Source organism: Pleurotus ostreatus (assembly GCF_014466165.1).
Source record: "Pleurotus ostreatus strain PC9 chromosome Unknown scaffold_5, whole genome shotgun sequence".
NCBI classification, from domain to species: domain Eukaryota; kingdom Fungi; phylum Basidiomycota; class Agaricomycetes; order Agaricales; family Pleurotaceae; genus Pleurotus; species Pleurotus ostreatus.
This window is the reverse complement of record NW_023503160.1, coordinates 44,973-69,307: the sequence shown is the minus strand read 5'-3', so window position 1 is coordinate 69,307 and position 24,335 is coordinate 44,973. Positions and strand designations below refer to the sequence as shown.

Genomic DNA, 24,335 nt, shown 5'->3' with positions numbered 1-24,335 from the left:
GTACTCAGACAAAACACTCAGAATTTCCCTCTCGACTCACTCTCGGGATACTTTTCGCCATGGCTCGTTATCCGCTCGACGCGAACGAGTGCATGCCGCGTCATCCCTGTTCTTTCGTTCTCATTCCTTCGGTCTCAACAGCGCTAATAACTCACAACTTTTGACCTTTGAGTATCTAACATTATTAACTGTTATTAACCGTGTTATTAACCACTTAGTTATTAACCACCAGGTTGTTGACGGAACACTAGATATAGCGCACCAATGAGATATCCTGCATTCCCTCCCACTACAGCATCCTGATCGGTGAATATTTGGATGATCGCCTTTGATCAACTGAACACGACAAAGAGACAAGTCAACTTGGGCGAAGTTGCAGTAGGGGAGCTCAAAGTTGGCGCATAAGAATCCGCGTACGCATATGCGCGCATACGGCCGAGGTGCCGTCGATTATGTAATGGTATTTGAGTGTCACATATCCGAGTAGCGCCCACGTAGCGCTGAACGCAGCATATCACTTCCGTTGATCTACACTGATCTACTGCAATCATGCCCCGCGCAAGGATCCACGACAAACTCAGGCATGCATATCTCATTCATATGATGATGCGCAACACGATCTCTCCATCCGATGACCTTGCAGAGGCAATCCAACGGCTTCAACAAGACATGGAGATACTCAATGCCATCAAAAACACTCGCTACCTTCACACACGAACACATGTTCCTAAGCAGGGTAACCTCCATGTTCTCTGGGAGTATGCATCCGACCCTGCTCAGCATGACCACTTCACTCAAATGGTCCGCATTTCACCAACTTCTTTCTCTGTACTTCTACATTTGATTGAAGACCATCTGGTTTTCCACAACAATTCGAACAACGCACAGAAGCCCGTTGAAGTGCAGCTTGCCACTACACTCTTTCGTATGGGTCGGTACGGAAATGCAGCATCTCTCGAGGATATAGCCCGCATTACTGGATCTTCGGAGGGGGATATCGTGAACTGCACAAAGCGTTGCTTTACTGCCATTGAGTCACTTCATGACTTATTTGTTCGACCGTTGACGCCTGCAGAGAAGGAGGTGGAGAAGCAGTGGATTGATCAGCATCTGGGGTTCAAGGGTTTGTGGCGAGAGGGCTGGGTAATGTATGATGGAACCATTATTGTCTTGTTCGAGAAACCAGGCTATGAAGGAGATGCCTATTACACTCGGAAAGGAAACTATGGATTAAATGCACAGGTATGAGATCATTTCATCATTCCTTCAGTTATTGCTGATATTTCCATTAGATTGGGAACATTCCTTCCAATCTGCGGATTGTTGATTACTCCCATGGGCATACCGGTTCAGCCCACGACTCGCTTGCTTTTGAGGGGACAGCAGCACACAAATATCCCAACTGGCTCTTTCAAGGAGAGGAGTTCGCTTGGGGAGATTCTGCATATACGGTGAATTCTCGAACCATTTCTGTTCACAAAAAACCGGCATCAGACGACCCCAACAACCGGTTGTTCGACAGAGCACTTTCAAATCTCCGAGTCCGCTCTGAGCATTGTATTGGAGCACTCAAAGGACGGTTCCAGTGCTTACGGGGCCTTCGTGCAAAAATACACAACCCACATGAACATGCCTTGGCATGTCAATGGATAACGATTTGCATCATCTTGCACAACATGGTCATTGACGTCGAGGGCACAAGTGGAGCAAACTTCTTTGGCCTATCACACTCTGAGGTTGAAGAAGATCATGATACTGGAGATCAACTTGAGGATGCCGATGAACAGGACAGCGGAGTTGTGAAGCGACGTCAATTAGTGGCAGAAATTGTTGCATTTGCAGCAACAAGAGCACATTAAATAGAATGTATTGTAGTTGAAACGAATGTAGTGCCAGTGGCAAAATGAATGTAACTACTAGTTGGTATCTGAATTCTCATCATCAGAAAACATCCCCATCTTTTTCAACCGCCGCCTATACTGTGCCGGAGTCATTACACCCAGCTCTAGCTCTTTCAGCATCAGCTTGCGGATCTTGACATTCCGGTCAGCATCAGCACGGTCAGCAAGCTGTTTGATTTGCTGCCTGAGAAGAAGGTGAATTCACAGTTATAAAGTATAGATCAAGGAAAAAACATACATCTGAACATCAATAATTGACTCTTCGAAAGAGCGCTTCTTGGGAACAACCTGGATAGAGGCCTTGGCCTTGTTAAGTGCCTCATCACTAAGATGGGACACCTTGGGACCTTTCCTCGACTGAGATGGAGTGGGTGGAGGTGGAGTATCATCGTCTGCAGAAGCCTGAGATGATGAGGGAGTGTTGGTAGCGTCAGCTCCAAAGAAACGCCCAGGGGGATGGACAATGGGAGCTCCAGGTGCGGGAGGATCATCATCCAAGGGAATGAGAGGTCTAAACAGGTCAGCAGTTGGGGAGAACAGTTCCCGCTCCATGGCGAGTAGAACCGGATCAATGGGGATATTGTCACGGTTCAAATCCTCTGCAAGAGCACCACGATGAGGGTCCTGCATATAAACCACCGAACGACCCCGTGGTCCTATTCCTGTGGTGACAACAGGAGGGACTACATTCGGGCGTGAAGCCCAAAGACGATGGAGAGCAGGAAAGTAGGGGAGATCCTTGCAAATTTGCTCTTTATACTATTTTAGAACGGTAAAAAAATCAAAAAAGATCACGTACCCCAGATGTTACGAGCCTCAGGGATAGTGTCATGGTCAGGACCCTCTGGTGAGATGTAAAATGGCATATAGACCTCGATAGGTCCATCTGCAACCTCCTGAGAGGCATCATCACCAGTCAGGCCATCCCCAGTTTGCTTGAGGCGCTTCGCCATGATGATGTACTTCTTACGAAGGCTAAACCTCTTTTTAAGTATGGGCCAAAAGGAAATAAATGTAACATGGACGCACGCTTCAACTTTACTTTTCACCCGGTCTCCCATAGCCTTTGCATACAGCTTAGACTCCTCAGGGAACAGCTTCGCAGCAATGGCTTTATAAACCATGATCTTCCGCTCCCCTGAGGTGTTCTAATTTAATCAAATGCTCAGCAAAATGAATGTGAAAAGCGAAGAAAAGCACACCTCATCTTTCTCTTTTTTCCCAAAGAGAACCTTGGCATTGTGACACTCCTCCATTTCTCCAATCAGCGCCCAAGTCCGATCATCAGTCCAATCAATTGGCGCGATGTCCGACTTCCGAACTCGAGGTGGCATGCTAAGAGACGAGAGGGGAAAAGAAGAGACGCGACAACGCGTTTACGATGTGACGAAAGTGTGACATATGATTACATAATCGACGGCACCTCGGCCGTATGCGCGCATATGCGTACGCGGATTCTTATGCGCCAACTTTGAGCTCCCCTAGTCTGTACAGTCGACTCTGTCATAACCCATGACCCTCGGTGGACGTGCTGGGCTATGGGTTTTGAGAGAGTATGGGTTAACTCAAAGCGCCTATTTGGGCGTCTAAGAAAAATCGCCGTCGAATTAGTCGGTGGATTTATTTACAGGACTACGGCTGTAACTATAATATATATGACAAGGAAAGATTAAAGCAAGACTAAAGTCTACTATAGTTAGAGAAGAAAGCCATGAAAATGTCAAATGCTAGCAAAGTGGTCGGAAATCTTTGTTGCTTTCATGAGATTCAAGAAGCCCAATGAGGGCTTCGCCATCAACATTGTTCCCTTCGCCATCAAGCCATATATTTCTTCCTCCTCCGTAATAGGCTTCTTTTGCTGAATGCGAGTTTGAAGTTCCTCTTTCTGATTCCTAGTGGCACGTTGGAGGATTTTTAGCCCCCTTTTAAGTACAGGGAGCTCAATCATGTAGAGTGCGGGCTCAAAAGTGAAAAAATAATGGTTTTTAGTTTCATAATTCAACCGCTTACAACAAATTTAATTGAATATATGACAAAAATAACATATACATATGGGTTTTGACATCCCCAAAAAGTATGGGTTATCAGGTATCGCAGAGATATGGGATTTCCCTGCGAACCAACTTGGTGGATGGGAAAATGTATGGGTTTCGGCAGAGTATGGGTTATGACGGTCATGGGTTATGACAGAGTCGACTGTAGTCGAAAAAGAACCCCCGTGGGAACACATTACTCTACTCGTAAAACCGAGTCAACAAGACTCCAGCGCCCTCCAACGCAGTTCTAAGTACTTGCAGCAGTGCGGCTGATCCTTGGTCTGATCCCAAAAGAATCTCGCGACACTAGCGTATGTTCGGCCTCGCTTACCAGCTCCATAAACGCGAATTTCTGAGGTATCACCGCCTGTTTCTCTCCCACTCGCTTTCAATCCTTGAATCCCGTCTGTTTTGGCGGCTATGCGCATTGCACGTCAATGTCTCCGTGTAAGCGCTACTGATATGCAGAGACCCTCAGTCTTGCAATAGGTCGTCCTGTTCCTCCCAGCAGTAGCCCGTGACGCGAGTAGTGCATGGTATTCTCAGCCGTGGTCGACGCAACACAAGATACGCTGAGCACGAAGACATTTGGATTCGATTTGATGAGCAAAGAGCAGGCTGATCAACATCGGAGAAAACGCAAGGGAGAAGCGCGATGACACGGGGCTGGGCTCTGGCTCTCGTGCTGATATGGTGATTTCATGTCTCCTCGTACGATTGCCTGCCGCCTAATACTCCGAGTTTGTTAGCAGATCGTGGTCGGAATCCAGCATGTCTGGTCGACCGAGGCCTTGGGACCACGATTTGAAGTGTCTGGAGTGCGTCTGTGCGGCTGGATATACACACGAATTCGCTCAACATCCACATCATACTCTTGCCCGTTATCCAGCAACGCCTTTCAGCCAGTATTTCTGTTCAGCCCCCGGCATCGGTAGCCGGCACATGTACAGAGGTTGAGCATCTCCGAAACGGCAAAGAATCGTTCAACGAGGATATCCGACCACGCTCCGGCCAGGACGCTGGTCATCTTAGCTTCCACTATCATCCAGAACCTCGTGCGGACACCACTATCATGCTAGCTCGGTCATCGAGTAACGGTGGGAATGCCTCGCGAGCTGCTGTTTTATTCCAGAGTATCCGACTCCCGCTCAACCAACATATGCCTGCCCTCGCTGCGTACCCTCCCATTATCCGTGCATCTACTTCTGTATATGTAGTGGCAATATGCAGTGGCAATACCTACTGTTGTCTGTTGTCTAAACCCAGACGCGTGGGTCGTGTTTGACGACCCCGCCACAATTCCTCCTCTTGCCAACACACTCATGTCCACGGCTATGAACCCCCTGCAGCGCCGCGGAATCAACAAGCTCCCCCTCGAACTCTTAGTGAATATCTTCGACCTCGCCTCCACGTACCGCTTCCTCGACGAGGGACGAACCGTGCCGCCGTCGTACACGCTCTTTGAGCTCAGTCATGTCTGCAGGACCTGGCGAACCGCCATACGGGGTGCGCCCCAGCTGTGGACGATCGTCTGTGGCATAGAGCCGCCCGCGATGATACGCGAAATCATTACGCTGTCGCAGAAAATGCCGCTTGCGATCCTGAGTGTTGAGGAGGAGAGTGACGACGAGGGGGATAAGGAGAACAGTGAAGAAGAGCACCGCGACGAAGATGATACTGAAGAATGGCACGGCATAGAATACAACGAAGACGACGATCAAGACGAAGAGTGGCATGGGATAGAGTGGGACGATGATGAAGATAGTACCAATAGGCTACCCGAAGATATCCATGGGGACAGTGACGATGAAAGCGACAATGAAGGCGACGACGAGAGCGATGACGGTGACGAAAATGAGAGTGGACATGACAGCGACGAAGACGACATTGCATTCGGAGTAACTACAAAAGACACAGCGGAGATACTTCTCGCACAACTGCATCGCATCTCGGACATCGATATTTTACTCGACAGCAACGACACACCTGGCTTACTCCCTCTTTTTGACGCCGATGCCCCCCTTCTGGAATTCCTCAGACTATGCGTCGTGGGCGGGGATGCGCCTGTTGTCATAAATCCCTTCAGAGGAACAGCACCGCCACGACTCACGAAGCTCGTGCTGATGGGTGGATGCGAGCTCAGCCTGTCATCGTCCTTGTGGGCGAATCTGACGCAACTGTATCTGCACAGCGACACCTCTCAGCGCGAGCCGTACCAGACTGATGGCGGCTTCGCGCTTTTTTCGCGGGCGCTCGCCCAGATGTCTTCGTTGAGAGACCTTGATATGACCTTCGCTATTCCCCCTGATATCTGCGACTTCGACCCATTCGCCGTCCCCGCCATCGACCTCCCGAGTCTGACCTCCCTCACCTTACGGGACATGACCAGCAGATGCATCCTCTTCCTCCCTGCTCTTCACTGCCACCTCACCGAGCTTGACGTAGCCGCCGGCGAGGACGATGACCACGCCGAGTACGCCGAATACGAGAATAACTACCACTATCTGCTCCAGGTGTGCCGAGAGCACATGGCCGCAGCGCTCACGCAGGACCCGCTGTCACTCGTCAAGCTGAAGCGGACGCCCTATGGGTTCCTGATGAAGGGGACCCGCTGGCGGGAGGGCGTCCCCGCACGCACCTCTGAGTATGAACATGACGATCTGGTAAGGATCGAACTCGTGCATGGGATGCCGGCGGGGACATCGATGGTGACTGAGGAACTGATTACGCGCGCCATAAACATCGTCCCGCCGCGGGAAACTCATACGCTGTTGGTCGAATTAGAGGACATAGATGGGTTGGATCTTCCCTTGGTCGCGTGGTACCTCGACGGGCTACCAGGTATTCGAGTTGACACCATTACGATGAGTGGATATGAAGAAGAATGGTGGCATGCTCCCGAGGACGAACACTCCGTGGTCAGCGACTTCGCGGCACAAGGAGACGGAGATCCACGCCTTTCGAATCCAAATACAGAAGGCGATGGCTCACAAGATGAGACCAAGTGATAGAACTCACCTAATATGAGGTTACTGGTCACCGTCCTAACCGGCAGTCATTGGTAGCAATGTCCTCATACTTATATATAATATATAATACCAAACGTTTGAAATATCTCATTTGTACTGCATCGATCCCTTGTCGTGGCATACACATATGAAAGTGCGTCATGTTGTTGAGATGGCAAATAAGTAATAGTACATAGGCATAAAAACAAAACTTATTATCAGCCGAGTTCTACGTACTCAAGCCCGCCACTATGTGTCTATAGTTCATTGACATATGAGTCTGTCTTCCAATCTGCCAACCATATGTCTCGAGGCTTGCACCTCCAAACGAGGTTCTGGTTCCGTTTTCCGTCCCTGTGGAGCCTAGCAACGGCACCTTCTGACCAGTCGATGCACTCAAGCGATCCGTTAGACTTGAAGAGAGCGGATGCCACTCCCTCAGTGTATCTTCCGTGCAATCTAACGAGCTGAATACTCGTATGTTGTAGCGCCAATACCTCAATCTCCTGCAGCGGCGGCGTCATCGAGATGTCGCCCTGACGGGCGGCGAAAGCGGATGAGACTAGGTATCAAACAGGCTGGCGAACGACGTACAGCCAAATCCAGAACCTCGAGGCCCTTCATCTTCTGGAGAAGACCCGCAAAGAATCCTGCGTCGACATACCTGTCCCGCTGGCACCTCAGCACCTTGATACTCTCCAGACCGTCTCCGCTGACCGCTCTCCCGCTCGCATCCCGCAGACCGCCGCGCCGCCCCGCGCCACCCGTGAGATAAGTGTTGACCCTCCGGACGTTCCGCCCAGGCAGCAGCGCGAGCACCACCGCGAAATGCGCGTGGATGCTTTCCAGATGAGGCAGGACGCTTGCGTCCACGCGTGGAAAGTTCCTGTTGAAGCACTGCGGGAGGTACAAGGCGCGGATGTGCGGGTGTAGGCTGACGAAAGCGATGAAAAAGGGGGTGTTGAAGGGGGTGCGGTTGAACCAAGTGAGATCCAGCCAAGGGGATTGTCGGTGAGGTAGTCCGTTGGCGATGTAGGCGAATGGCGGAGGAGTGGCTTTGGGGCGGTGGGCGGGCATTAGGACTTGCAAGGCACGAGAGAGTGTCTTGAGCATAGCACGGTGGGAGGGAAATGAGTGAGAAGGAACGGGAGCGTCGTCGACGGAGAAGTCGAGGGCGCGATGGGTGAGCAACATGGTACGCAGGCAAGGGAGCGCGTCGATGATCGCATGCACCAAAATCAGGTCCCTGTTGGCGAGAGGCCTGCCGAAAAAGAGGGACAGACTCCGCACATACGCGCATCTCTCGTGCTTCACCATCAAGTTCGCATAGAAGCTATTCAGGGGATCGTCGCCCGATTTAGCGGTCGGTTGCCCCATTTCGAGCTCGACGGTCGCGTAGAGCTGGATTTCGGCGATGGCGTGCACTTTGCGAGAGGTGCGGGAGAGTGCGAGAGCGTCGGTTTGCGGTAGGAATGACGCGACGGAGAGCAGGAGCTCAGAAGGGAGCTTGTCTAATGGCATGGTTGGTGTGGTTGTGGTGGCGATATGAAGTGAGGAAGGGAGCGAAGGGTGCGACTCTAAGCCACAACCACAGCACGTGAGTGAATGCATCTTGCCACCGCATTTCCCGCTTCGTCCTTTTGGATCCCACCTCACCTCCTCAGTGGGCAGGACCTTCAAGGGATCAGGGCAGCATGATACCGTGCTACGCTTCATGCATAATCGTAGCCGTTGCCTACGTCGCGTCTAACGTGAGTCTATGATGGATGATGTACGGACCGAAAATTGCTCACTTTTCCGTAAAATGCTTGTCCGACGCGAGAGACGGAAACCCCTTGAACGAGGTTCGCAGACACAATGCGCAGGATGCACGGCGGCGAACCTGCTGCTGTGAACATAGGCTTCGAAGTATCGTGAACCACTCGCTGTCTTGGTGGGCGATGCTTCATAGAGAATAGAATCACGGAGCGCGAACTCTTCGCACTGTTAACAAGCCACCGACTGACGGGAGACAGCTCCAGAGCCGTCCGTCGAGAAGATTCCCAATACGGAAGAAGCCGATCAACGGCGCCTTCAACAAGCAGTGCTGCGTACACATTAGTCTCTGGTCGACCACTTGCACAAGTCAACAAAGTAAAGGACGTACGTGTTGTTCTTGCATCGTGCTTCTAGAAGAGATACAATGAAGATAAGTAGGCAGTAAAGCCATGTCACCACATCTACAAAGAGCCGCCTGGCTGACCGTCTCGTCCATCAACGCTGACGAACTGCCAGGGTGGGCACGACGCGCTGAATGAGTCCGCGCACCAGCTCTCACTTCCCTCTTACCGACTGGGAACTTTCAAGCCAGCAGCGATACCCGTGTGATTGCCTGGAAGTAAGGCGCGGGGCGGAAGTAGGGTGCTGCAGCTAGCGAGGTAGAACACGTCTAGACGGGTAATTGCATAGATTAAGTTGCTGACAGTACGTCCTGAGTACTTCCCGGGGTGCGGTAGTGTCAAATATTAGCCCTTCAACGCGTAGAGACGTCGGGGAGCAAGATGCGAGAAGACCGCGCGGGCATGAGAGCCTGGTAGATCCAGAAAGTATCAAGGGTGATGTCATCGGATGTTCCCGTGCTACAGCGACTTTTTGTCGTATGAAGGGGAGCAAAACGAAAATGCTCGAGGCGACATCTTGAGCGATTTGATGACACGATAGGAGGTATACGAGTAGACCACGTGTCCCGAGTCAAAGCTCGGAATGGCTCTTGAGATAGACATAGTTATGAGGCGTAAACGCGTCCGGATCGTACATGCGACGAAGGACGTACAAGTTCCGCAACACGGACTTTCCACTACACAGCGTGCTCGCGGGTTTATTCTGCAGCAAAAACACCCTCGACTGTGGCTGGCGGCGGTGCCTTGCGTCTTATTCCCGTACCAGTAGCGCCAGTGTGACATAAGTCGAAGGCGTGAACTGCGTTGAGGATAGTGGTTTCCTGCTGAAAACATGGCTACCAACCCGCGAAGATGAGGGTGGGCATGAACATAGTAAGCTGTGTTCGCCGAGCATGATAATAGTGTCGCTTCACCCTAATGATATGTACACAAGAGGAAGAAAGAGAACAAGCAGACGAGGAAAGGAGGTAGATGCGACTTGATCCGATCCTGATCAGATTAGATGACTCAGCGAGCTCTGCCACGATCGCTCTTGTTCAAGAATCAACGCCATATCAGATTCCGCTCAGCGCACACAGTAAGACGCTTCAAACTCCACTCGCACAGGTGCTAAAAGGGTTTTTCGCGCAGAAATGCCCGACCTCCCGAACGAAATTGTATGCCACATCGTGGATCTCGTCGACTGCGTGCAGACTCTCTGGACGCTCCTCACTGTCTCTCGCCGAATGAGCCTCTTCGCCATCCCTTCCCTGTACCGAGACCTCTGCTTTGATTCCCGCTCCGCGCCCCGCGCCGGATTCAGGCCATCAACACACGCGAACGCGCTGGAAAAGCTCGCTCGGACGGCCAAGTACAACAAGAACCTCCTATTCACGACCTCGTTCTCCGTCTTCCGATTCATCTCTCCCCAGGCCAAGAACGAGAGCGTAGGGTCCATACTCCCATTCCTCCACAACTTGCGCCGCCTCAGCATCACCATGCCCTTCGTCGCCCCGGAGACGCTGACGCTTGTCCCACGGGGCGCGCAGCTCACGCATCTCGTCGTGCAAGATACCGTCTACACACAAGCCTTCGCGCACTTCCTCGAGGACCATCCGACACTCACGAACATCGACATCGACGGGTATCACATCTCGGAGCCGCTTACTCTCCCGCTGTCGCCCACTGCACTCCCCAGACTCAGATCCCTATCGTGCCCACTCGGCGTCGCGCCGAAACTGGGCAGGCCTTCCGTGACCGCCCTCAAAATCGCCAACGCCTCCAGAGAACACCACTACACCACCATTCCGGAGGAGCTTGCGCGTGAATTGGCAGCTGCGTTCCCCTCCTTACGCTCGGTGCACTTTGCGGATCCCATCCATTTCCGGTCCGCGGCCTTCCTGATAGGCCTCCTCCCCGATGTAGTGTATCTACAGCTGTACGAACCCTCTGTACGATATTTGCTTCTCAACTCGCGTGCTACGCCCGACTGACAGATGCTTGCTAGCAGCCAGGCGTCGCTCAAAACTGGCAGCTGCTCGCAACGTCGCGTCTGATGTATATTCGTCTGACCATTCCAGCCACTGGTGCGCGTGCAGACGAAGCAGCGCGAGGGGCATTTGGCGCCATCGAGCACCTGAAGTACCTAGACATCGTCGACTCGGGGCAAGGCACGGCGCGGCGCTATCATCGCGCCTCAAAGGCCAGCCCTATAGTTAATATCACCGACATTCAATGGCAGCCTTGTGGGGAGACGATCGCCAATGACATATACCAGGGATTCCGCGGGTGATCGAAATGGTCGAGCCTCGCATTGTACTCCCTATGTTCTTGGGTACCCACCTCGTGTACAATATGATTTGTGCTGAATCTCTGTTCTTTGAACTGGAACCGCTTGACATGCTCACTCACAGTGCTGAGTACCCAAGTGCCTCCCTTGATGGACTCTTGAGCTTGTATAATTCATTCCCTGGATCGTACTTCAGCAGCAGCAACAGCCTTGGGCGGCGCCGATAGCAACCATCAAACGTGCGACAGAGTCTTCCGACACTTTCAACCTGTCGTCTAACTCACTTTGCGCGCGACAGAGGAATATTATTCAAGAAACCAGCACGGTGTCTATGATGACTGGGACAACGGACTGTAGCTGGGCCTGCGTGAGTCCTTTTTGCGAATACATCATAGCTTGCATGACTTACCGAACCGCAGGCAGCTACGTCATTGTCAATATTTTCCTATCTTCAACAACGAGTCCGACTCCCTTAACGAGCGATGTCTCCCGTGAGTAGCTTACTATGGCTCAAACACCGAAGGTGCGAACAGCATACCCCAACTCCTGGGCTCTTTTTTCTCTTCGTCGTTCGCCAAGTGCCTGTGCGTCCGATGAAAACCCAGCCTCTCGCCTACTGCAAGCGACGAGTGCAAGTAGTACGTACCAGGTAGACCTTACTGAACAGCTGAGGGTTTTATATAATTCATTGTCGCAGATGCCGTATTTACAGAGGAAATCGGTGATAGCTTTCGGGAGGCAGCTGATGCACGGGCAAAGCTACGACAGGGCGAATACCTATGCTTGCCACTTGGATGATAGTAGAGGGTGGATTGGCGCACCTGACTGGTAGCGATGCAGTTCACGACGCAGAGCAGGTTCCCCGTCGCGACGCATCCCAGGAGGCAGACACTAGACTTCACCACCGTGCTAAAGCACTTCCAGGCGGCACACCCACCTGCTGCGAGGCTATCGAACACATACATTTGGGCCGTCTGATCAACCGCGATCACTAGCAATAATACACCGAAGAAGAGTGAAAGCGTGCGTGTGTACGTACATTCTTTCTGGATGGCAGTTTCGAAGCCGTCTGAGACACCCATGCCGAGGGCGTTATTTCCTGGCACGACGCCGCCGACGGTCTGGAGGACGGCGCACATGACGAGGAGAGTCCTAACAAAAATCATTGCTTTCTCATCTAGTAGCTGTTGGTGGGTGAGGTGCTTGTCGAGGATATAGAATCGTCTTCCTTGATCTACACGCCTGTTCTTTGATCACTGAGATGCACTTGCATTCACTGCGTTCCGCGGTTGCGTACCCTAAGCGAGCTTAGGTGGGCGTACAAGGCCGGAGGTGATTCTAGGTCTGTAGATGAACCTTAGGATTGTCAAGCTACACGATGGTCGTGAGCATCCGCGTACCTTGGGCTAGGTGAGTGTAGCTGGCTGGAGTAGCTCGCTTAGCATAAGACACGTGCCTAGGTTCGTCTAGCTGGCACGACGAAATGGGGGGCGACGCGGACAGCCTCAGCCGGACGAATAGATGATGACATACATTGATATGTCTTCGCACCAAGCCCGCGCGAGGAAACACACAAAGTGATGTGTTCAACATCGATGATTTTCATGATATATAACCCGTATTGATGGTAATTGTGTATAATCAGTGTATGTCCAAAGCGCCAGCAACTTGAAGGCAAGCAATCTATGTAATAAGTGAAAGAGCTCTGGGTTCGTCTTGAGTGTGAAGTAGGAAGCAACCATTGGTGACTGTTAGTGACTGTAAGCAACGGAAACTGCTCACAGAACTATGTTAGAGCTGCACCGAGGGCCGGCGTACACAAGGCGTACGTTGACATATCTAGATTAGCCACGGCTACCCTAAGCATTTATTGTAGGGCAAGTGGATTAATGTTTGTGTAGCCGACCTACACGAACCTACGCGTGGCTAGACGACGCTCCATGTGATCGACTTAGGCGCAGTTCGCGTACCTTGGTGTATCTCATTCGCACACTCCTAGACTCAGCCAAACACTGTTCGTCATGGTCAAATAGCTGAACCTCTATGCGTACGTCACTAACATCAGCTACACGAAGGTACCCGAACTTGGGCTAGGGAACGTCGGAACGCAGTGATTCAGCGACGAGCAACAACTTAGTTGAGCACCGGTACTTGCACACTCCCGAGTCCACACTATCACAAACCGCCTGCTATGGGGCACTAATGCCATCCTTTCCGCTGAACATGGGAGTGGCAAGCGCAAGCGCAAGTCTGGGAGCTGGCGAGGCAAAAGGATGCATCCGCAGGCGTTTTGGTACGCCCGGCGTAGGACACTTGGCCATTTGGGATTACTGCTGTTGCGATAGTTCTAGTTCTAGAGACTTTAGTGGTCTTCCGTTACGCTTTGACACTCATAGGTGTCGTCGCCGACGCTTGCCACTCGACGATTCGCTGATTCGGGAATATCGTAAGCGCGTGCAGCCATCTCAACTTTCGCATTCAGAACGCACCAGTGGTCTCCTCATGATGGCCAAGTCGAAGAAGCATGAAGTTGTACCCATAGGTCTTAGCACACACACCTGGTTGAGTTACTGTGCAGATATTTGCCCAGATTCGGCAGTTCGGTGGCACTGCCCAGTTCAACGTCGTCGATGATCACGCCCTATACGAGCGTGAAAATTGTTGCTGCTGGACATTAGTCGTAGTATGTATGATCTGTGCCAGACATAATGTCTACGCGAGTGTGAGGTGTGCGTCGAGACCCCCGCCATGACAAGAGCCTCGAAGTGCGTGCTGCCGGGCATTCCGAAACGCCTGCGCGTATGCCCTTTCGTACCCGAGTTCACAGACTTGCGGCTCCGAGAAGGCGGGAGGAAGACTCGGAGCGGGGGGCTCGACTAGACTTGTAGAATTGCAGAATTGTAGACTTGTAGAATTGTGAACGCACTTCGCCAACTTCGGCATGGACCGCGGCGTGCATATGCATGCCAGGCGAAACGTAGTGGCCGGCTTCGCTGCGTGGTGTGTGTGTGTGTGTGTTGGCGTGGTGTGTGTGTGTGTGTTGGGGGGGGGTGGAATCGAAAGGCACGGGAACTCCGCAGGAGCGTACAAATACTGAGCGCAAAAGCAGTCTCGAAGACTCAGAACTCAGCATCCCCACCCACCTCGTCTACAAACCGCCAGCAACAGCCGTACCAGCAGTGCCAGCACCAGCAACAAAGATGCATTTCGTATCCGCCCTCGTGGTCGTATGCGCCGTGTTCAAGAGCGTCACCCGGGAACAACGCGCTGCGCATCGGCGTCTCGGACAGCTTCGAAGCCGCTATCCGCACAGAATGTACGCACGCACGCATGCATGCATGCACCATCATCAAACTGACTTGGCTGAACGTCCGCTGAAGAGGTGTGTTTGATCATTTGTAGATGGCCCGGTCATCTTCGACAGCCTCGCCGCGAGCGGGTGTGACGCCTGGAAGAGTCTCGGTACAGTCGCGAAGGCGACGCCCTGCCTCCTGGGGTGCGTGGCAATGGGGAAGCCGCTCTGTGTCATTGGATGCATCGCAGAGAGCGACGTACGTCGACCATCCGCACACCGCTGAGATCCCGCTGACGCTGTGGCGCTGTAGCTCTGCCCGTGCATCAACTGTTTCCCCGCCGTCATCACCGATTTCCTCCACAAGTGGGGCATCCGCGACAAGGAGCTGCATGCGCAGCTCTTCAGCAAGGTGTACTTGGTAAGTTACGGACTTGCGGTTCCGGAAGTGCGGTTGATGATAATCGAATATGTAGGGGCTTGCGAGCGACGAAGAGAACAGGAAGGCGCAAGAGCTTGGGTACTCGGTCAGTACCTTCGGTGCTTAAAGCAACGTAATGTATGATCAACGGCTGTCGAGGAGCGAGAATATTGTGCTCACTGGTTTGCAGATAGGGAGGCAACCGACAAAGGAAATAGTCGGCTGCGGTTTGGTAAGCGGTTTACGCGACGATATATCAGGACGAAGGACTCACAATACGCTGCACACGGGCAGGCCGGCTTGCAGGCTAGCTATAGTCGTTACCTCAGTAGTGGTCTCGGTTTCAGTGTCTTGAATGATCATCATGTTCCGCGCGCAATTTGTCTAGACGACTGCCAACATGGTCCAGGAATGGCAGTGCATGCGAATGTATTTCATCAGACTGAGTCTTGGACGTCACTACGCGAAAAAAACGGCGAGAGACGTCTGAACCTCACGGATACGCAGACGCAGGAGATGAGTAACAGAATTTGTATTTTATTCGAGTTTGACGACTGATAGCAAAATAGTGAACCGCACCTCAGACATCGGGGAAACAGGGGGGTCCACAGCATTACGCCTCGGTGAATGGATGCGAGGAGATCATTGGGGGCAGAGAGCATGCAGTATGCAGGGCGCTGGTCAATTGTAGGAAATCTTGATGAAGTGACAGTGGCGACATAACCAGTGGGGGACAGAGACTATGGGCGGAGGTCGACAATAGACTTGGAGGTCGTAGAGAGAAAAGAGGAAGTGGGAGGTAGGAGGATCGACTCGACCTGGATGAAACCCACGAAAGTAAGAATGAGCGTGACTGAATGAATATGGCAGCTTCGTGGTCACTCTTCGCCGAGTGCCGTCGAGCAAAAGGAGCGAGTTCCCCGATGCTCAGTATTGTAAATTAGACCCAACCATAGGTAGCGTGATACCAACCACTCACAAGAAATTCACTATGGCCACGCAAAGCTATGGTTTGCTTCCTGGACACTCTTCCTTGACCGGTTGACCAACCGCGTATCTATGCATCCATGGTTGTCGAAGCGTCTGGAAGAAAAACGTGGGATGATATGCAAAAGCGGGATGTTTGGATCTATGGAGCTAAATAAACAACGTCGGGCGTAGCTAAACGTTAAGATACTTATCGACTATCATCCTGTCGACATGGATGTTAGTCCACAGCCTAAACGTTCGCCATCGGAAGGGGCGCGCTATATGACTGACTTGCGACTCGACAAACGCGGCTGGACCAAGTACAGATGATTGAGCCAAGCTACCACCGTCTTTGGCTGCCTCAGAGTCGTGCAATGAATCAGAGGGGAAAGGAGAACATGCCGGACGTCCCTGCATGGTACCGACGTGGCGTCCCAATTTTCTTCTGATCGCACCATAACTTCCCACCAAGCTCGTGCCAAGTCAACACTCGGTCCTGGCACGAAGGCCTACAGATGCACCTGGGTTGCAAGTCTCGATGGATACTTGTACGCAGGGACCTGAGGGCGCGCTAGCCTGCTAGGCTCGACGACTAGCCCGCCACGTCGCGTCCAAGACTTTACCGTAGCGAAGTAGTCCAATGTAAAAGCCAGACAAGGCCTTCCAGATCCCCACCTCCCCATTTTCCAGGCGAGGTTCGCGGCTCCCTGGTTATTCATTTCGTCATGACGTCGAGCCCTACATCGGGGATGCGCCTCTCCCTCTCCTTCGTGCTCGTCGCCACGCTTCTCGTCGTCGGCGTGTCCGCTCGCCCAGCCAACGACTGGTCCAAGCCCTGCTTCAACGGCGAATGCGCGTACGACTTGCCCGAGCATAGCAACTCGGGCTTGGGCGCTCTCAAGATCGTACGTACTCCACCTCACGCATATATAATATACTACTACTTTGCTAATTACCCTCCACGTTCACAGGCTGGCTCACCAAAGTCGATCACCGACATCACCTCCGCAGCGGGCTGGGTCGTCCTCGACTGCGACCCCCACTCGCTCGAGCAGGAAATCCGTCTCGTCTGCCAATCCGACGACGACGTCGACGACACCGCCTGCAATCATGTCTTCGACCACTGGGGCCCAGAAGACAAGATTGTCAGGTTGCCCGAGAGTGTAAGAATCCCGTCCAGGAGTATTCTGGATGCGGTTATTGACGTTCGGTATGTGTGCAGTGCGGTGCGGGACCCTTTGCGCGTATCGCAGCGGCCTCTCTGGCTGCGAACCAAGACCTTCCCGCCCACGCCGAAGGCAAAGTGGTGCGACGAAGCGGCATCCCGCCAGTCATCCACTCCTTCAAGATCGACACCAACTTTGATCTGGTCGACGTAGAGAAGTCAGCATCTGATCTTTCCCCATCGTTGCTTCGCTGACCCCTCTCGCCTCTCCTCTGTAGAGTCGGACCTATCAACTTCGCTTTCGTCGGTCTCACTGCTCCCTCTCCCGCGGAAGCATTCGCCCACCCAGACATCGACCTCAACTTCGACTTCGTCGACGGGTGGTTCGACGACGTCTTCAAATCCGTCGGCAGCTGGGTCTCCAACGCCGCCACCACCGTCGCGCACACCGTGACCGACGCCGCACACACCGTCGCGCACGCCGCCGAGACCGCCGGCAAGGCCATCGCCCATGTCGCCGGCGCCGCCTTCGAGGCGATCAAGAGCGTGCCCGGCCTCCTGGAGAACGCCACCCACTTCCAGTTCGAGCCCACCGTCGAGATCGCGCCCGTCAAGTTCGAGGGCCACACGAATCTGATCGACTACAAGCCGACGGGGTGTCCCGGCGGCGGCGGCGCGGTGACCGGGGGCGTGATTGCTGGGGAGCTGAAGGTGGATGTGACGGGCACGGGAGGGGGCAATGTGAAAGCGGGCGTCATCGTCGATGGGTCGATCGTGCCGCCGAAGATCAAGGATTTTGCGGCGTTCGCGGGGCTTTCATTCGACGTCGACGCTTCGGTGACCATCAAGGCTGCAGTATTTGTGAGTTAGGCCCGTTCTTCGTCTGATCGCTTCCGTCGTTGATGTCGCGCCGCAGGGTGGATACGACTCTGGGAGAAAGCCCATCATCAAGCCCTTGGGCCTCCCTGGGTTCAGCATTCCAGGGTGAGTCCGCAGCCATCATCCTTCGTCCCTCGTACGCTTTCTCAACCCGCCCAGTGTTCTCACCATCGGGCCAATGATCGAGCTCCAAGGCCAGGCAAAGGCGTTTTTGGACCTGAAGATCGATTCGGTCGTGCATCTCGCGTACAAGGTTGACAACCGTGAGCTCGTCGGCCTATATCCCCTTCTTTTCAGCTAAAATCATCGTATAGTGGAACTTTGGTACCCTGCGTCGAAGAAGAAATCCACGGAGAAGGGCATTCATACCAAGCCGTCGCGTGCGTGTCTTCCCCCTTTCACACATCACCTCGCTTTGTATGCTGATGACCCGCCGCGAATACAGCTCTCAAGCTCAAAGCCAAAGCCAAAGCCAGCGCGAAAGGTTTGTCACCCCCTCCTCATCAGCACGCCGCAATATCTGACCCGCATATAATACCCAAGGTTACATCGAAGGACATCTTGTCCCCATCCTCAAACTCGGTGTAGAAGCCCTCGGCGGGAAGGCTGGCGCTGATGTGTACCTCGAAGCCGACGCATTCGCCCGCGTCAGCGTCCAGGCCGAAGCCCACGCAACCGCGACCGCCAAAGTCGGTGGCGCCCCCGCCGCCCCCGCCCCCGCGCGCCCGAAGAAGGGCAAGCGCGAGGCGTACGTCCCGCCCTACAGCCACCAAGCGCGCAACGAGCTCGCGGTCTTCGACAAGCGCGCCACCGACGTCGACGTCCACGCCGCCGCCAAGGGCGGGTTCAGCGGGTGTGTCTGGCTCGATGCGGGGCTGGAGCTCAACTACGGCGCGAAAGCGAATGTGGGCGATTTGTGGAAGGTCGATGAGCATGGGTCGTTGTGGAAGAGCCCCATTTGGCCGGTCTGGTCGGTGAGTTGTGTTTCTCTTCCTCTTCTCTTCGTTCGCGTGTTCGTCACCGGGCGGATATCTTTTCACCGCTACGTATGCTCACCTCTCTACGATAGGGTTGCTTCGCCGCCGGCACGAAATCCGCCGGAAAGGTCACCGCGAAATCTACATGGGACCCCAAAACCCTCGACGCCAAGTTCAAGGAGAACAAGTTGACTTGCGACGCGGATGCGGGCGACCTGGAGGCAATGCCGGATGAGACACTTGCATCCAAGACGTAAGTCTAGTCTGGTTCGCAGCACCATGACATTATACTGATGGCCGTGGCTACTTTCCTATAGATTGCAAGACTGAGTCCGTCCGTACTGCAAAGGCTTCACGCGTTCTTTATTTCATCGGCTATATATAGCGCTGTTCGGCCACTTGGTGCTCGTGTTCAACGTATTGTACGCTCAGGTGGATCGGAAAAGTATATGTAGTATTGAGTATGGTCGAGGGAGAGTGCGAAATGTAATGATATGATCAAACCGCCATATGAGGAACATAGCAGAACAAGAAAATGCCAGTGCAGTCAACCATTGCATCGCTGAGGTAGACTGTAGATGTAAGGTTAGACGTAACGCACAAGAATGCACGGCTGACAGGAACAACACACAGGTGGAGGCGTTTCGCTCTGGACTGAGTGATTTTGGTCGCGAAAGTCCGGGCATTCAGACTTAGAAACGTTAGTAAACTGTTTGTCTCGGTGACTGCCCGCGATGAAGAACGGGAGGACTTGGAGATCAATGAATTTAGTTTACTGACGTGCACGACGTATCCTAATGTATCATGAAGAAACTTAAATGCTAGTACAGTATGGAGTATACATCACCAGTGGATCACAAAGCTCCTGCACGTCTAGCAAATCTACAAACCAACACCATTCAAGTCTATATTGTTAATGGCTTGCTCTCTTTTTGGGCTACGAACTCGCGTCAGTCAAAGCTCGCAATATCCAAAGTCAAATGATACTCACACGTAGTAATTCGATCGCCCAGCGACAGGGCGATTCCCTGCGTCTTACTCCGTATCCGTACGTGGCCAGTAATAACCCCGCTCTCCGTTCGCTCGATGCTCAGATTCGCTAGTGCGTCCTCGCCTATACGTACGACAAACCGAATATATCCAGTCAACAACGCGGTCAAATGATGATGGGAGAGGGATAGTGGCGTACCGAACAGACTTCGAGCATACATATTCGCTGACAAGAAGTCGCAATCTCCCGACAGCGCGCCTTCGGGGGTAAGGCACGACATATTCGTGACGCTCATCACGTATTTGAGATAATCGCGGGGATTTCTTTGCCATTCAGCCGTTAGGACTTTTCGCGTCAGAGACAGAGAAGGAGATGACGTACGATAACGTGCTATTCACATTCACTCTGTTCTCCCACTCGAACTCAGTCCACATGCTTCGGAACTAACACCGGACATTAGCACCTCAAAGCAACGAGCATAAACGGGTCACACATACCTGAGCTTCCGTACAATACGCTGGCTTGATATAATCCATGATATCGACGTGAATATCATTTAAAATCACGCAGGCCTCCGACATATTCGGGCCTTCCCACAATATGCTTCCGAAAATGACCCCAGTCTCCGTCGACGAGACCTTAATCGTCGCCTTGATGCTCTGGAAACCGTGCGGGGCGATGGTGAAGACCGAAGGGCGCTCTACGATCTTGAGGTCGCCGAGCGTGGCGAAGTCGAGGCAGAGGTTTTGGAGCGTGTTAGCGGTCTGGTTAACGAGGAGGACGTCGAGCAGAATGTCGAAGCCGTGCATCTTGACGTAGGCTTCGGCGTAGATAGGATCGGAGAAGCCTGCGCAAGCCCATCACCATGAGATGGTCGGAAAATCAGGAGAGTGGGAAGCGCGTACCGGTAAGTTGCGCAATCTTGCTGAGGTTAGAGATGAAGTCTTCCTGAACCTCCCCGGATCCCGTTGCGCGAGTAAGATCCTCAGCATCCTAATCACACAGTGATCAGAATTCACGACGAGCGGTACGTAAAGGCAAACGTACATCAATAACATCCTCATTCGCCTTTTGCGAGAACTGGCGGAACGACAGTAGATCATCAACCTGCACGATCGTCTTCTTATCGCTCTCCGCAGCTTTCTTATCCGCAGCGCGCTTCTACACGTCCCTCGCTCAGCAACCATTACTACACCAATCTGGAGATAGATAAACGCACCTCCTGCGCGACCAACATCTTCGAATACGCCGCCTTCGTGTCGTGCAGGAAGATATCATGCACGGCCGGTTTCTCCTCGAGCTCGCTCAGCGTCTGGATGCAGTTGAGGATCCGCTCTTGCGAGTCCTCGTCAATCTGCACCGTGACAAACTTGGACTGGCCGACGCGGATGATGGACGCCATGATGAGCATGGCCTAAAAGGATGGCTGTCAGAAACAAAGAACGAAGCGGGAAGAGGGGAGTAGCCTATACGTACCTCGGCGCGAAGAGAGTTAAGCGCGATTTTATCGCTCGTCTTCTCGTCATACCGCAGGACCAATTTAGACAGGGCGGCAGAAAGTACAGAGCCAGTGAAGAAGTCCCCACCAAGTATAAGAGCTTCGCGGCACCAACATCAGCTCCCGTTCGCAAAAGGCTAGCGAGCGCAAACGTACCTCTCAACGGCGGCTTCGCAGCAGCTTTCACAGCCTCCAACTTCGCAGCCGACGCGCTGGTCGTATATGCGCTCTCAGTTGCGTACGTCCCATCAGCGAGCACCCTCGGGCGCGAATCCACCTTCTTCTCCTTATCCTTCTCGTCTTTCTCCTCGTCCCCTCCCTCCGCTCCAACAGCCTCGTCCAAAAGCCGCTGCTCCGACGCGAGTATGGGTATCTCCCCAAGCACCTTCCGTATCTCCTTCATCGCGCGCTCGATGTCAGCCGTGTTCTCGACATACTCGCCGAGGATCCAGAGGATGCCGCGGTAGACTTTCCCGGACTTGATATCGGGGAGGGTGGAGATGAGTTTCTCGGTGATCGTGGGCCGGAGATGCGGGAATTTCTCGACGACTTCGCTGTATACGCGACACCAGGATTGTAAGTTCAGGCGAAAGTGAAGAGAAGGAAAACGCGACCAACCGGACGAAGGAGACGACATCGAGGGCGGAGGGGTTGTTGGAATCGCCCAAGAAGTCCATCAGGGCGTGTACGACCGAGGCCGCAACTTCTGAGAACTTGATAGCAGTAACGTGAATAGATTGGATCAACAGTTGGCGATACTCCGGCGCCTGTAAAGTCGATTAGGTGTCCATGGATGGGATGAAATGGAACGAAGAGTCGCCTGACCTTCTCGAAATCGTGCTCCTGCGTGCGCTGAAGCTGCTTCTTCAGGAACAAGACAACCTCTTCGACGTTACGGCTAGACGTCATGCTGAGCACCAATCCAATCGCCTTCCGACGAACTTCCATGTCAGCACTACAGTAGGGTAATCAGCGATAGCATAGAGTAAAGTAGGGAACGCGCACGTGGAGAGGATTTGGAGAACGTCCATAATGATACTGTCGAGGACGTGGCCATGCTTTGAGCGAAGGGCTTCCACGCGATCGAGGACGATGAGCTTCACATTGTTGTCGGATTCCTTGACGACGAGGTTGATAAGGCACGAGGCAGCGGCTGCAAAGACAGGTTGGTCAGTAGACTGCCTGTCAGGAAGGACACGACATTTTGACCTTTGACAGCGGCAGGATTTTGGGTCAAGGCAGTCAGCGTTGTGGCGGCCTCGTACTTGACGGCATGGGACGAGGAATTCAGCAGCTCAAAGATGCATCGGATGTACCGTGGCTGAGCGCGTCATGAGATCCCAATCTCCGGAGGAAGAACAAATGAGTACTCACTCGATGAGCTGAATCGTCCTTGCAGTCCAACCTAATGACCTCTATTATGCTCAACTGCAGGAGCTCATCGAGGGCCGAGATCTGGTCGTACACGCTCAATATCCACTCCACGGCCTTCGGCATCGAGCAATGGGCCAAAAACTCCAGCGCGTTGCGTTTACACGTCGGGTCCGTCTCGGCCGCGAGGAACGTCTGCACCAGCTCCGGCGCGTCGGGGATCAGGTTCTCAAACTCGCGGTATATAGAGTATATGGCGAAAACAGCGTTCTTCCGGACGTAGGAATGGCGGTGTTCGAGACACGAACGGCAGATTGGGACGAGGGGTTCGAGGAGTTCGGCGTCTTTAGAGATCTTTTGGAGGAAACGGAGCGTTGAGCCGCGTATGTATTCGTTTGGATGTTGCTTTGGGCGCGTTCAGGCGGGATTTAGAGCATATATACAGAGGGAACTCACCAGGTCGTTACGGATGGCATTACTTTGCCGAGGTCAGCGCGTTTGTTGATGATGATAGCGATTCTGACTCACACCACGAGAATCATCTCCTGCTTGAGCTTCCCATTCTCGTCGTACTTAGGGCAGACCTCCCAGTAGAAATGCAGCAGCTTCTTGAGCGCCTTGTTCTTCGACGGCAGTACATATTGGATTATCGCCATCAGCAGCGTCGGCTACAGAGAGAAAAACGTTGTCTTCTGACTCCCGTTGTAGGAGTCCCATACACGTACCTGAGGATTGCCATTGATCGTCGAGACAATGATCTTGCGCAATGTCTCATGTTTGACTTCATCTGTGCCCTTCTCGAGCCCAGCGCGCAGTTCCTGCACAGAAGGCGTCTCAGTCGCGGATTCGTAGACGACGGTGTAGCAGGAGGCTTCCTGGCCTGACATGGTTGTGGAAATGGGAGAACGTTATGATCATTGATCACGTACGAGGACGTGGCTTGGTCCAGTTGATTGTGGGAATAAATTTCTAATTGTGCGAAAGCTTTCCTTTAGTCAGTGGTCCACAGACCACTGGCGCTTCTTGGCCACGGCCAACCGACAAAATGTTCTCGTCAATCCGATACGTAGAAGTGCTTCTAGTACTTACCCACGAAACACGCTGTGAGTATTTCCATACCGAACTCCTCACACTGAATTGATCCCTGACGCAGGTACTATCCGCGAGCCATTCACTCGACACTCGCGCGCAGCCTACATCCCGACCCACACCCACCCACCCTTCCGCAACTCGTCGTATATACAGTATACAGTATACAGTACGAGCATACCCAATGTTTTCGCGGACAAAGTACACTGTAGATGACTTTGCCTCTTTGCCTTTGCTATGCTGTGTACCCTACGACGGAGAAATATTGAAATAATGAAACGCAGCGAACTAGCTCTGGTTATCGGTTATC

The 24,335-nt window shown here is 53.0% G+C and overlaps 8 protein-coding genes across 8 annotated transcripts; 5 read left to right on the top strand and 3 right to left on the bottom strand.

The window, feature by feature from the left end:
- Positions 1-549: 549 nt before the first annotated feature.
- PC9H_007003 (uncharacterized protein) lies at positions 550-1,653 on the top strand (the record flags this gene model as incomplete). Its single annotated transcript, XM_036776540.1, has 3 exons — positions 550-1,242; positions 1,293-1,451; positions 1,495-1,653. 3 exons carry the CDS (start codon positions 550-552, stop codon positions 1,651-1,653), a joined length of 1,011 nt encoding a protein of 336 aa, XP_036630160.1.
- Positions 1,654-1,916: 263 nt separating this feature from the next.
- PC9H_007002 (uncharacterized protein) lies at positions 1,917-3,235 on the bottom strand (the record flags this gene model as incomplete). Its single annotated transcript, XM_036776539.1, has 5 exons — positions 1,917-2,085; positions 2,140-2,653; positions 2,701-2,876; positions 2,931-3,049; positions 3,104-3,235. The coding sequence occupies 5 exons, from the start codon at positions 3,233-3,235 to the stop codon at positions 1,917-1,919; spliced, it is 1,110 nt and encodes a 369-aa protein (XP_036630159.1).
- Positions 3,236-5,259: 2,024 nt separating this feature from the next.
- PC9H_007001 (uncharacterized protein) lies at positions 5,260-6,945 on the top strand (the record flags this gene model as incomplete). The annotated part of the gene is made up of 1 exon (XM_036776538.1): positions 5,260-6,945. One exon carries the CDS (start codon positions 5,260-5,262, stop codon positions 6,943-6,945), a length of 1,686 nt encoding a protein of 561 aa, XP_036630158.1.
- A 257-nt stretch (positions 6,946-7,202) lies between these two features.
- Positions 7,203-8,466, bottom strand: PC9H_007000 (uncharacterized protein; the record flags this gene model as incomplete). The annotated part of the gene is made up of 2 exons (XM_036776537.1): positions 7,203-7,481; positions 7,540-8,466. The coding sequence occupies 2 exons, from the start codon at positions 8,464-8,466 to the stop codon at positions 7,203-7,205; spliced, it is 1,206 nt and encodes a 401-aa protein (XP_036630157.1).
- A 1,771-nt stretch (positions 8,467-10,237) lies between these two features.
- Positions 10,238-11,376, top strand: PC9H_006999 (uncharacterized protein; the record flags this gene model as incomplete). The annotated part of the gene is made up of 2 exons (XM_036776536.1): positions 10,238-11,035; positions 11,092-11,376. The coding sequence occupies 2 exons, from the start codon at positions 10,238-10,240 to the stop codon at positions 11,374-11,376; spliced, it is 1,083 nt and encodes a 360-aa protein (XP_036630156.1).
- A 3,503-nt stretch (positions 11,377-14,879) lies between these two features.
- Positions 14,880-15,213, top strand: PC9H_006998 (uncharacterized protein; the record flags this gene model as incomplete). The annotated part of the gene is made up of 3 exons (XM_036776535.1): positions 14,880-14,924; positions 14,979-15,086; positions 15,142-15,213. 3 exons carry the CDS (start codon positions 14,880-14,882, stop codon positions 15,211-15,213), a joined length of 225 nt encoding a protein of 74 aa, XP_036630155.1.
- Positions 15,214-16,780: 1,567 nt separating this feature from the next.
- PC9H_006997 (uncharacterized protein) lies at positions 16,781-19,333 on the top strand (the record flags this gene model as incomplete). The annotated part of the gene is made up of 11 exons (XM_036776534.1): positions 16,781-16,960; positions 17,027-17,218; positions 17,278-17,438; positions 17,499-17,637; positions 17,785-18,081; positions 18,137-18,204; positions 18,259-18,362; positions 18,414-18,479; positions 18,545-18,583; positions 18,643-19,073; positions 19,169-19,333. The coding sequence occupies 11 exons, from the start codon at positions 16,781-16,783 to the stop codon at positions 19,331-19,333; spliced, it is 1,842 nt and encodes a 613-aa protein (XP_036630154.1).
- Positions 19,334-19,981: 648 nt separating this feature from the next.
- On the bottom strand, positions 19,982-23,823 carry SEC26 (coatomer subunit beta; the record flags this gene model as incomplete). The annotated part of the gene is made up of 18 exons (XM_036776533.1): positions 19,982-20,013; positions 20,068-20,190; positions 20,266-20,390; positions 20,449-20,510; positions 20,565-20,914; positions 20,973-21,060; positions 21,115-21,228; positions 21,287-21,481; positions 21,544-21,665; positions 21,722-22,119; positions 22,184-22,332; positions 22,391-22,520; positions 22,571-22,718; positions 22,775-22,886; positions 22,940-23,341; positions 23,393-23,414; positions 23,465-23,604; positions 23,662-23,823. The coding sequence occupies 18 exons, from the start codon at positions 23,821-23,823 to the stop codon at positions 19,982-19,984; spliced, it is 2,874 nt and encodes a 957-aa protein (XP_036630153.1).
- Between the last annotated feature and the right edge of the window lie 512 nt (positions 23,824-24,335).